We start from the raw sequence: 12,874 nt of genomic DNA, 5'->3' as shown, positions 1-12,874 counted from the left end.
AACAGAAATAAATGTAAGTGGACCACGACATGCGGGCCTAGGACGTTCTCCGTCTCCCAGCTTCAGCTTCTTCCTGGTCACTTAAAAGTCATTTGTGAAAACCCATATGTTGGGTATGCTAAGGCCTACACACACACACACACACACACACACACACACACACACACACACACACACATAACCAACCAAAGAACTTTAATGCTAAAGTTATGTCATTCGTCTAAGAATACTTTTTATCTTAAAAGGAAACTTTAACTCTCTTTACTGGTTAATTTAATGAGCAACATTAAAAAAAATTAATGGAATTGGTCAGCTTAATGTTTTGATGAGGTAAATTCAAGTCCTATCTGTCAATCACCCAAACTGTCATATTACAGAATATCATCTTTCCATCATTACGCAGGATTATAAACCTTCATATTAAGGGTTACAGGTTTTCACACAAGCAGTTTAGAAGCTTCCATTGACCATCTTAAAAGCACAAAGCCAAAACAAACAGCGATGATCAAGTCAGACTCAATACTACCCTTTTCACTATATATCAAGGTTGGTCAGCTAGTTTACACTTTACTGTTAAGAAAACTGATGACAACCGCAAAGAGGAGCCCGTCAAAGATGTCAGTCTGCAGACTGTATTCAGATCCATGAATTTCAGTAATATTGGAAAAACCATGTCTAGCAACAAACATGCCCTGTCTCCACTAAGCTATCAAGGGCATGAAAAGGTAATTTCAGGCTTTATATATTTACATATCTTTTCATTTATTTAGATCTTTATTTGTTTACATATTCCATATTTTCCATTGAGGAGAGATGCAGAAGGAACAGTTAGGAAGGTTTCACATTCAGTCCAAATGTCCTGGCACCAATAAAGACAGAAAACAGATACTGGTTCAATCTTGCACATAATTCAGTGCCCTAAAAAACAACAACATTATATCAGCTACATCAGTCTTGGCTGCTTTTTTATGCAGGAGGGATATATGCACTGATGACATATCAGTGCTAAAAAAAATGGACTGGGTCATTACTGCACCAGTGGACATGGATGGATGGTAAACCAAGACTAAGTCAACCTGAGTCATGTAGATAACTTACAAAATTACTTCTTTCCATTTATTTCCCCCTCTAAATACTGTAATTTCTTAGATCTATATAATCATACATGACCCAGGTTTCCAAAAAGCACCCACCCACACACACACACACACACACACACACACACACACACAAGCACAGTACCCAGAGGCTCCTCCATTGCTGCGGTACTTTCTGAGTCAGGCAAAGGGCTCTCTGTGCAGAATGATCATCCATTTAAACAAGAACAAGACAAAAACACACACATTAAAATAATCACACATACACACACTGACTGACAACGTTGCTCAAAGACTGAACAATAGTTTAAGAAATGCTGTAATTACAGACACACTGAGAAAATCCTTTTCCAGAGTAACTGTACTTGTGCTGGCGTCAGGTTATCATTTGAAGTTACCACAGAGCTAAATATATCCAATAACCAGGAGTTTTAGAAGGAAGTGTGCTGGCTATAAATATTAACACGCTGTATCAACACATCAAGGTTGCCAGGGCGGCACAAGGAATAAAAGAGCCGAGATCAGAATCGTTATCTTTACCTGCTGGAGAGTTGCTGATGGGGGTGGAGGATTTGGCCCTGTGGTCGTTCAGCTTGGAGATGCTGTTGGCTCTGGCCCGGGCCGTAATCTTTCCATCGGGTGGCGTCGCCGAGCGCAGCCCCAGCCTCAGCGCAGTCTCGGCGGACAGACGTGTTGCCGCCGTGCGGCTCACCGTCGCCTCCGAGTCGCTCCTGGCCGAGATGGAGCCGAGGCGAGTGCGTCTCGGCTGGGCCAGCATGTCGATCCGGGACGGAATCTTTCTGCCCGACGGAGGCTTGGAGGTGGAGCTGGTGGTGGAAACCTCCGAGGCCACAGACACCCTGTCGGCGTCCGCCAGGTCCGTGTCGGAGGTGTCACCGAGCCTGGCCCTGCGTAACAAAGACGCCCTGGTGGGCCGGGGCTGGGGTAAAGTAGGTTGCTTCCCAAGTGCTGTGGCCGTTGGCTGGGAAGCCTTGCTGGATTTGCAGGTCTTCATCTTGGATTGAAGGAGGTCGTCGGTGGAGGTAAAGTGCCCCCGCCCATTGGACCGTCCTGAATATGTCTCCTGGTCAGAGGAGAGGACATCAGACATGGTGGAGAGCTGCAGTGAGGAGGTCTGGTCGTCATCAGTGAGGTCAAGGGAGGCCTGGCGGACACGCGAGGCGCCCGCCTGGGCAGCGCGGCGCGCGTCCGGCCGAGTTTCGGAAACTCGGGCTTTGGCTTTCCGCTCAAGGCGATCGCGGGTGCCAGCTGCAGCCTTGGCCGTGGAGCTTGCATTGCTCTTTTCTCGATGCAGGCTGCTGAGTGAGCGCCGCTTGACCACAGCCTTACGGTCGCTCTCGCCGGCCGCCTGACTGGCCTGACTGGTGGTGTCGATGTCCGACTCGGGCGAGATGGATCCAGTTGGAGGACGCGGTGGCGCACTGCTCTCAATACCACGATCCAGCTTGTTCTCACCACGGAGCTTGGCTTCCAGGAAGGCCATGACGGCCTCTGTGTCCTTCAGGAGTGTGGCCGTGTCCATGCTGCCGGTCGAGTCTCTGCGTTGCCGCGACTCAGCCATTTGCTTGTTGATGCGTGGGATGAGCTCTACGGGTACATTGCTGCTAGGTTTCTCGATGGTGAAGCTACCCTGACGAACGAGAGGCCTTCCAGACTTCTCTGCACCATCTTCACTTTTGCTCTTCTCTTCTGGTCGCCTCTTCCGGCTGTCATCCACTCGTTTCTCGCTTCCCGCAGGTCGAATGGGGGGCTTGGAAGGGGACCATGACTTCTGGGTGCTGTTTCCTTCTTGCTGCAGTGTGTTGGAAGGAACTTGCTTGCTGGTCATGATTTCATCAGTCTTGATAGGTGGAAGGCATTCGCCATCACCTTTGTGGTCTGTGTGGTTTTCCTTCTCCTGAGGTTCCGTGTCCTGCTTCTCCCCTATCCCCGAGCTTGGCCCAAGGGATGTGGAGCCTTTGCCAAGTTTAGCTTTTTCTTCAATGGGGAGCTGAGGCAAGGTCCTCCTCTTACGTTCAGTGCTGCTAGAGGTGGCAGTGGCACTAGACTCAAATGCACCAAGTCCTGAAAAGACAAAAAAGAAGCTAAAACGTCAAAATACTTAAAACCAAATTCATCACAATACAACCTCCTTTCATTTCACCAACCACTGCATTGTAATCTTATTGGATAAGAATGCTAATGAGATTACCATGGAACCATATTTTGAACAAGCTGGACATCTGGCATTTAACATCAGCAGGCAAATGTTCACAGCGGCGCAGTGAGAACCAAAAAGCTCTCAGACCTACCTCGCTCCTGATGAACAAAGGGCGGTGGCTCTGCCCCGGAGCCTTCAGGGTCTGTCCGCATGTGATTGGACGCTACGCCGGCCCACTGAGAAACCCAGCTAGTGCTTCCGACCGCCACAGACTCATCAGCGAGAATCTGTGGGGACAGAATGGGGGTCATAATAGATTAAGACGCTAATTCAATTACATGTATACTGTTATAATTAGAAATTTCCTCTGTAACATGAACAGCTAAGTCCCCATTATGCTTTGGTTATGCTTGTAAAATTTACAGTGTGCAATTGTGCAACTAATTACAAATCAATACAATAAAACACTGTAGTTATTCTAATCAAGTTATGCAACTATATATTATCTACTATTACAGTGACTCACATCTTTGGAAATGCATGGTATGTGTTGTATCGAGACAGAGAGAGAAAGACCAATTTTGCCAGGAGGGAAAGACAGCATTATTCATCATATTCCTCACTTCTCATGCACAAAGCAATGCTTCACCCATTAGAGAGGGTGTCGTTTTCAGGGATAAGCGTTTTCCATGCCTCTGATCAAATGGTTTTACAAAGTTCCTATAAAAGGAAACTTTTACATTCAACATCATTCATGGAGATACTGACTCTGACAACACCTTGTGGTATCAACACTTATATTTAAGCATAATAATAGCCTATCAAATATCAGTCTGTCCATAAAAAGGTTATGAAATGTTTCCAATGATAAATCAGATGATGTTTAATGCAATATGTCTGAATCTGATTTATAGCCATTTCTCATTTAAAATAATGTAGTACTAGAATTCTTCTTCATACCAATCTCCCTGCTAATTCCTCATAATGCAGTTTAATTTTCAAAAAGTGGTACATCTAAATGGATGCATGCACTGACCTCAGTGTAGCCAAGTCTGCTTATCATAATTCTATTTTACATCTTGTTCTGTTCAAGCATGTAACTATCTTCATAATCTTCTGTTTTGATCACGTAATTATTTGGATTTTTGTCTTGTAGGCCCCTTCTGCTCTCAGTATTTAGAAAGTCCATTACCTCAGTTTTGCCTCCTGCTTTCTTGCTCTCGCTGGATTTGCCCTCCAGCTGCTGCAGGTTGCACTGTGCGGGGTCCTGGTTCGCCTCCACCCCGAACACCTGGGATCCGCAATGTTTAGACATACACTAGATAAGACTGTCCATGGCTTGACCTGCTGATGTTCTCAATGGCAGCGAAAGCAGAATGGTTATATAATTTTATCCTCATCTTAAACTTGTTACCCTATTATTTTAGGATTATTTGTGGCTAGTAAATAAAAATAGGGACTTTATTTCTCCTTTTCTCCTTTATAACAGCTACATTAAAAGCCCTCAGTTTAATACTCCCTGGAGGAAAGCAGGATAAAGGCTAAACCCTTTTGCGAGAAACTCTAGAAGCCCATTATAAATCCATTAGACTTCCACTGCCACAGCAGGAACTATGCAGCGTGCTGCTCAGAATAACAACTGCGGGCCAAACTGGCCACCAGCACACAATCTGGGGAAAGAGGTGTAAAAAGCAGAGAGCAAAAGCAGACTTCTGTGACTTCAATATAAGAAAATCTGTAGGAAATAAAAATGTGGTATTTGAAAAGGGTTCAAACCTGTATTGTATATTTTACTGCAAAATTAATGATCTGTGGGGGAGTTAATGTTCACCCGCTTAATTCAACTGACTGCAGGTATAAACAGTCTCTTTTCGTTTCTAATCGCTCCCAGCCAAAAGGGGGATTCAAGAGGAAATCTGTTGACGCGAATATGATGCAATAAATCAACACGACATGTCATGACACAGGGTATAAGTGCAGGGATGGTCAGCATGTGAGGCCATTCATTAACACACAGTGTGACCATGAGCAGTAAAAAAGGGTGAGAAATGCGCTTCATTACTGGTAATTAATCCGTTACTTAAAAATCCATTACTTAATATCCCAGCAATATTTGGCATACAGGGCCACAAAGGTATTAAGTGCTTGTAACTATATAGGTCGTGTCTTTCTCAGGCAACCAAGTTTTCAAAACTGATCTGATTTTTCAATCAATTAATCAATGAAAAAGGAAGGGTTGTGCCTGCTAATTTCAAGGTGTTATGTAAGAGAAAACAGTCTGTTCTATTCCACCAGTACGGTACTGCAAAACTGCTAAACTGAAATGTTTAATGTAGAAGTTACCTGGACTGAGTTCCTCCCAATGTTTCCCAATGGGTGGTAGTAGCCTAGTGGGTAACACACTCGCCTATGAACCAGAAGACCCAGGTTCAAATCCCACTTACTACCATCGTGTCCCTGAGCAAGACACTTAACCCTAAATTGCTCCAGGGGGGGACTGTCCCTGTAATTGTAAGTCACTCTGGATAAGGGCATCTGATAAATGCTCTAAATGTAAATGTTCCCAAATCTTCCCATAATGCCTACCTTATCAATCATTCGGCGTGCCTCTTCTTCTTCAGGATTGTGGTTTTCCAGCTCAATGGTGTATGTTCCTTTATCGCTCTGGTCGTCCTCCTGTTTGTCCTCGGTCAGGCCGGGCTCGTCTGGCTTCTGTTGATGCTGTGGCTGTGCAGCTGCGGGGGCAGCTGTCGCCAGTGGCGACGCCGTCCTTTTGCTCTCATTTGCTGCCGTGGCAACAACTCTGGGCCGCGAGGGCGGAGTGGGGCAGAGCCCCTCCCCGGCCACACCCCCCAAGACAGGTGCAGTCTGAGAGAAGGAGTAGGAGCGGCGTTTGTGAGGGTTGTCCTCTTTGCAGAACTCGATCATGAACGCCGTGCGGCTGCAGGGTGAGGGGCCCTCGCCGCCGCCGCCGTACTTCACTCGTCCGCCCGCTGCCGCCCTCAGCCGTTCCTCCAGAGCCTGTCTCCGCCCGCCAAAACGCAGGGCCAGGCCGTTTTCCGAGTCGCTCTGCGTCCCGTCCTCATGCTTGCTGCCTGCGGGGCAAGATCATCACAATGAAGAAGAGCATCGAAAACACGGCAACAGCGCCGAGGTGCTCCGGAGCGGCGCAGCGGCGTGCTACTTCAGGCGGGCGAAGGACGGGACGAGTGGGAGAGAAGAGCAGGAAGAGGGGGAGGAGGCTCCAACCTGGCAGCTCCAGCTACTGGCCTTCCACACCGCAGCCACACACAAAGGAGCCCTTCAGCAGAGCCGCACAGCGCCACCTTTCACCAGCACCGGCCCTGCACCAGTCACACGGCGTCCCCTCCGGCCAGCGAAGAGAGCGGTGGCAACACTTCCCAGACTAAACAAACCGCCCCCACACACACTGACACTTTGTTCTTCCCTCCCCTCTCTGTTCTGTCGATCAGTTGTCTGAGGCGACCCACCTGAACTCATGAATATTTCCAGCCGGTGTTGTCACCACGCCTGGGACCCCACACAATGTCGCTCTGTGTCCCTGATGCCTCCCGACAGTTTTCTCTCCACATGCAGATCGCAGCGCGACTGTTTCTTCTGCAATCCAACGAGCATCCAGCTGAACTGGGACAAAAACCTGACAATGCACGGCTGCCACGCCTCTAACTGGAAAAACTGCATTGTCCGACAGCACATGTGCCTACGTCATGTTTGTCCATGTCAGCACCTTCCCACCCCCAAACCCTAATTCATCAGTGACATTTTCTCCCGCAACCCAGGCAGAAAAACTCACAACCTGCATCCCAGGAATCTGCAACTGAGAACCAGGTGAACAGCCGCAGCCCGATAGGACCCACCCAGTATTCCAGCTGCACGGTGCAGAAAGGGAGCAGGGCAAAGCAGCGGGAGGGGATTGAAGTGAGGAAACTGCAGAACATGCGTTTTTTCAAGCCTCATCGCCGAGTGCATCCCCTGAAAATATGGACTTTAGCAGAATATCTGCCATTTTGAATTATTGCACATGCTCTAGCTGCTCTACACGCAGGTAATGGAACTGGGTGCTTTTAACAAGTAAAACATACGCACACAGAGGCAGAGGTGTCACTGAAACAGACCAAACACAACACGGATCATTCAGGTTTATTCAGTTCTTTTGAAATTGAGAGACTGAAAGCTCAAGAGTTCTGATAATTGTAAATTGAAGCAGGAGGATATGATGAATTTCAATTCAAAACCGATTTGTTCTCAGTAGTGACCAAACAACTGCAGACATTCCCTAACCAGCATTATCCCAACAAACTATTTAAAGAACTATTGGTTCCACCTCACTACTAACACAATGCAAGTAAGAGAATTAAAAAAAATCCTGTGGAAATGCTCCTGCATGGCAGCAACCAACATGTCACAGATAATCCAGTAGAATCCTGTCTACTTTTGATCATTTATTAGAATTCTGCAGTGGTTCAAGTTCACTGGGTGTAAATGTGTTATTATGGCTGGGAGAGAGAGAAGACGGTGGCTAGAAAAAGGGGTCTAGAGCAGAAGAAAGGGAAAAGGACAGGAAGCCAGGCAGCTGCCCTCACCTTTCAGCCTCTTCAGGTGGACGGGGACATCACTTTTGATGCTCCTGCTGTCCTCCTCTGTGGACACACGGCGCACGAGCGTCGGGTCATTCTGGGCGAGCCAGTCAGCTACTTTACTCTCTGAGGCGATCATGGCTGCCTGTAGGTTACTCAAGTCCTTGCCTCCTGCCTGGCCAGACTTCTTCGGCCTGGGCCGCTGGTCCGCGCTGAATTTGGACACGTGGTCCTTGATGGTGACCTTGCCCGGAGAGGTGCTGTCAAACTCAATGGTGAAGGAGGCGTGTCCCTGCGCTGCAGTGCCAGCGGCAGTTGTCTCGCCCTCCGTGTCCTTAGTGGGGATCTCATGGATGCTGCTATTTGCCATTTGCCCCTCCTTACTGGGAAGCTCCATGTAGGTGGACTCAGAGCTTAGAGGACCTAGGCCATTCTCCTTGCTCCTGTCCCCCCTGTCTGTGAAGATACAGGAGAACACTGGAGGTTAGGCTCTGGACGGGTCAGCTTCAGGGGTCACCGGGACCGCTTTGAGCCAAACTATTTGTTTGAATCAATGTCGACTGGAGCCCTGACAAAACTGGACCAACAATTGCAACGTTGCCCTCCAAGTTCTCTGAGGTCACATCGCCAGCTGGCTCTGTTGACATGTGCAAAGGGGCAGCCAATCAAATGCATTCTGAGCCGTTAGTACAAAAACTTAATGTGATCAAAGTAATTGTTGTGGCGTCTTGGGACAAATTTCAAATGACAGCATGTTTTTTGTAAAGATGCATTAATGTGGACATAACACTGACATATGTTAAAAAAGGCAGTTCGCATGAAGGCTGGATTTTCCCCGGCATTAAGGATGCAGAAATCAACAAATACAAGCACAAAAGGACTACCTGATATCTTTTTGTAGTCACAGAGTAAAAACCAATATCAATATAAAAATAGCATTATAATGAATTTATTTTCAAAAGACAAAGAAGAGCTCAAACACTGCCCCCCCCCCCCACCATCATTCCATTTATTTATTATATAAATAATCTAAAAAACAGAAAGTTCATGACCTGCTAATCTTATCGTCTATCCTATCTTCCTTTCCTAACCATGGTAATTATGGTAAGGTATTGATTTGATAAAAAGGCTGCAAGAGTAAACCCACATGGTTGATCTTTTATTACAGGTGGGAATTATTAATGGAATATTAATTTTAAAGGAACTGGCAGTTATGATGCACCAGTAGTAAAACATGGCATTTGTCTTTTATTTGTACAATAAAGATATTCAAAAAACATTTTTTATATCTTATTTCAGACTTATTAAACAAAACTGTATTGTCTGAGCTACAGATATCTAGAAATTCATATTGTCTTCTCTGGTATGACTGTAAAGAGGACATATAAGGCTTTAACTTCTTCTTTCTATATAAAAACCAAAGTGGTTCCCCATCGCAGGAATCACATGACACGTTTCATGATGCGTGCAGACCACAACCAAAGCGGGGAGCGGGAACCGCTCGACACAAGCGAGTAAATGCAGATAAGTTCTGTATCAAACAAACTTTTACAAACTTTTCATTGATGTGGTTGAATAACAAAGGCTGTACTCACTAGAAGAGGGGACAGACGGCGAGACCTCCACAGTGAGGCGAGCAGCATGTCACAACCAGGGTGGCGAAACCGAATCTCTCTACCCCGGCGGTGCACGGGGTGGGGGAGGGATGTGGCCCGGCTACAACAGAGCCTATTGAACCGCGCCTGGGACACGCCGCCTTTAAACTCTTCCTGTTTCACTTATCCGCTCCATCATATCGCGCCACTCGCGGCACACCGCTCACCTTCCTGCCGGGTTAAACGTGCAGGTAGGGCCCGGAGCAGATTTTGCTGTGAGAGCCTACGGCCGCTCGGGGCCGGGGGGCCGTGTGCTCGTACCACAGTGAAGCGAAATAACGTGGGATCAGGAGCAGGATTCCTTTGTCTGCTTTGTCAGTGTGGGAGTCTGAGGCCCTGCTGGACAATGCTATTCAGTGTCTGAGAGTTTCCCTTCGGGATTAAGGAGGGGGGAGAAAGGCTGGTTTCTCTGGAGGTGCTTATTTTGGGCTTGCTGCAGATTAAAAAAATCCATACACATATCACAGAAAGGAAACAACATAGCAAATGCTCAGTTTGGGAACAGAGCTTCAGTGTCCTGAGACTGTGCTGGGGGGCAGCATGTGGTCATGAGCGGGTGATGTCTGTTTTTCTCAGTGCGGAGACGGGGCGCTTGTCACAGCCCATGACAAGCCTCTGTCACCACCAGCCTCGCCTCACACACACACACACACACACACACACACACAATTTTGAATTACTGCTATATGATTTTAAGAAGATGTACGTTCAGCGTATCTTCATATTGGGAAAGATTTTGCAGTCTCCTGCCTATGCTAGCTTCGGTGTTCAGTTGAGGTGCCAGTCTTGGCTCGGCTCATTCATACCCAGACCCCAAGCGGCTTCATGCAGTCCAGTTTCAAACTTTCCCATAATCTGTAATTGAATTACTGCACTAAAAAAGAGGCAGGCTCTTCAACAGGGTAAATAGAGCACGTACGGCATTTATCATTGCCTGCACAAAAGCCTGCAGATCTTCTGCATTCTGTCCATAATATTTGCTGCAGTTCAAATCAGTTTTTAATTCTGGGATCATCATACAGAATAGCATCGCAGCTGGGCGTGTCACAGCTATTGCATAATCACCTTTCTAGTTTCTATTCATCAATAAACAGAATTGCCACATTCTTATTCGATGATACAATGTTTAAGGACCGTTGCTTGTTTAAGGACCTTCTGTCTTTGCACTGCTGCTTCTATTTAACAGAACAAGTGGATCATTTAGAAACCCATGCTTTCTGGTTTAATTTATTGTAAGAAAAGCATTAATAAAATCACAATATAGTGATCTTGGAAACACAACTGCAGCAGCTTGTCCAACCTGGCAACTGACCAAATATATAGAGCAAAAATTGGCAGTGGTTACGCAGACATCTCAATACTCCCAGAAGTTCATGATACACTTGTATACTGATCAGAACACCCTGATGTCCAAGATACTATGGCAATTGTGAATAAGAACAGAATACAATCACATAAACCTATATATTACACAAAATTTTAGACATCATGATAGCAAAACGTCTCAAAAGAGTTTGGGACAAGGCCATGTGTTCCAGTGTGTGGCATCCACTCTCCTTCTAATAACCGTCTGTAAATGCTGGGGTCTGGGGGGACCAGTTCCTGGAGTTTTGGGAGAGGAACGGGGTACCATTTTTGCTGACACAGGCTTTCTCTGCTATATGTTTTGTTATTTGGTGCACCAAATGTTTTCACTACAATTCCATGATATAGTAACCGATGCAGTGTCATGTGTCATGTTGGAAAATGCAAGGACTTCCCTGAAATTGGAACATATGCTGCTCTAGAACCTTTCAGCATTGAGGGTTTCCTTTCCAGACGTGCAAGCCACCGATGCCTTATGCCTTAATGTACCCCCCATACCATCAGAAATGCTGAGTGTGTATAAAAAGTGTGCTGATCACATGCCGGCTGGTCTTCTCCTCTTTAATTTCACATTATGATTTATTGGACCACAGAACAGACTTTGCCACAATCCATTTTAAATGAGATTTGGCCCTGAGAAGACATTGTTACTTCTTGATCATGTACAAATCTTTATTTTTAATGATAATTAATTAACTGGCATCTGCGGATAGCACAATGAATTGTGTTCTCTGGCAAATACTGAGACCATTTAGTGATTTCATTAAAGTATTATTGCATTCTGATGCTAGGGAACTTTCTTCAAAAATTGCTCCACCGTCTGTCGGCACAGTATTAGAGGGTTGGTGATCCTGTGATGTCACTACCACTCTAAGGTGCTCTTTTAATATAATGTCACTGAACTCCTGCTGTTGCTTTCCCAACTTTTTTGAGACGTGCTGCTGCCATAAAATGCCAAATGTTAATTTTTTTCTTTATTCAATACAATTAGAAAGATTTTCTTTCAAAATTGTGTAAATATTTGGACTATGATTAAGCCTTCCCTAAAATAATGGACAAATAATGGTAAACTCAATTCCATTATATTCGTATTTATAACAATATCAACCAAATTATACGACTGAAGACAGGAAAATATGACTGGTTTTCTACTTATGTTACAGAGGTTTTTTTTAAATAATAGTCAGATGCAATGATCAAAATTCTTCAATCAATGAGCTCATACTCATATATTCACAAAATATGTATATAAAGGTGAAAACTGTTTAAAAATCTTAGTATTTTTGCTGTATACTTACATACTTTCATCTCACAACAACCATACTTTTCAACACATCACCCAGCATCACTATTTGATCCATCCTTCATCATTGTTTTAGTTAAAAATATGAAACAGTTATGGGGTCAGGGGTCTTTTCAGGTCTTACCTGTTCCACAAGCTTCCTGCTTTTTCCCAGATGGTTTGGTCTCCTGCTTGAAAGAGTTCTCGTCGTCAGCATCCCCATCCCCCCACCAGGATGGCTGACCATATAAGGGAGTGCCCCTGTGGACTGATGTTATATCCCCTACAACAGAAATCAAAAAAGGATTAACCCCCAAACGGCAGAACCGCTGTCCGCTACGGAGAGAAAATCTGCCGTCCCAACATGGTTTCTCATTTGTCTGGCGATACCCTGTCTTCATCCAATGGCAGTGCTGGTTTGGCTGTGTTGGTGCGGCAGCCTAACTGACTGACCTACATATGACAGTTGATGTTGGACATTAGCGCAAATATCAAAAAAAGAGATTCCGGTGGGGCTTAACTGCATGCCTAATACACGCCAAAGATGGGATTTGTTCTCACTTCACCCCAACAAGCAGGCTGGCATATCATGGCCGTGTGAGGTTTTCCGCCCACAATAACACTGTCAGGGCGCTTGGCTCCCAGAGAACGTGCTGAGTTATTTCAACTGGAGGGATGTTTAGCACTCTGTTTATTAGCCAAAGGTTGAAGGTTAA

The 12,874-nt window shown here is 45.7% G+C and overlaps 1 protein-coding gene across 3 annotated transcripts in view; it reads right to left on the bottom strand.

Moving 5' to 3' along the window:
* cep170aa (centrosomal protein 170Aa) overlaps window positions 1-12,874 on the bottom strand; it is a 31,416-nt gene that overhangs the window by 5,256 nt on the left and 13,286 nt on the right. For 2 of the 3 annotated variants that reach the window (XM_028989378.1, XM_028989379.1), the window contains exons 7-13: window positions 12,304-12,441; window positions 7,863-8,312; window positions 5,845-6,353; window positions 4,451-4,549; window positions 3,410-3,545; window positions 1,638-3,182; window positions 1,243-1,293 (exon numbers count right to left, since the gene is read on the bottom strand). In XM_028989378.1, coding sequence (XP_028845211.1) covers window positions 1,243-1,293; window positions 1,638-3,182; window positions 3,410-3,545; window positions 4,451-4,549; window positions 5,845-6,353; window positions 7,863-8,312; window positions 12,304-12,441 — 2,928 coding nt within the window. The remainder of the gene's footprint in view (window positions 1-1,242; window positions 1,294-1,637; window positions 3,183-3,409; window positions 3,546-4,450; window positions 4,550-5,844; window positions 6,354-7,862; window positions 8,313-12,303; window positions 12,442-12,874) is intronic. The other variant, XM_028989380.1, reaches the window with a different exon arrangement.

The sequence above is a fragment of the Denticeps clupeoides genome, chromosome 8 (genome assembly GCF_900700375.1).
Source record: "Denticeps clupeoides chromosome 8, fDenClu1.1, whole genome shotgun sequence".
Classification (NCBI taxonomy): Eukaryota; Metazoa; Chordata; class Actinopteri; order Clupeiformes; family Denticipitidae; genus Denticeps; species Denticeps clupeoides.
This window is presented reverse-complemented; position numbering and strand designations above follow the sequence as displayed.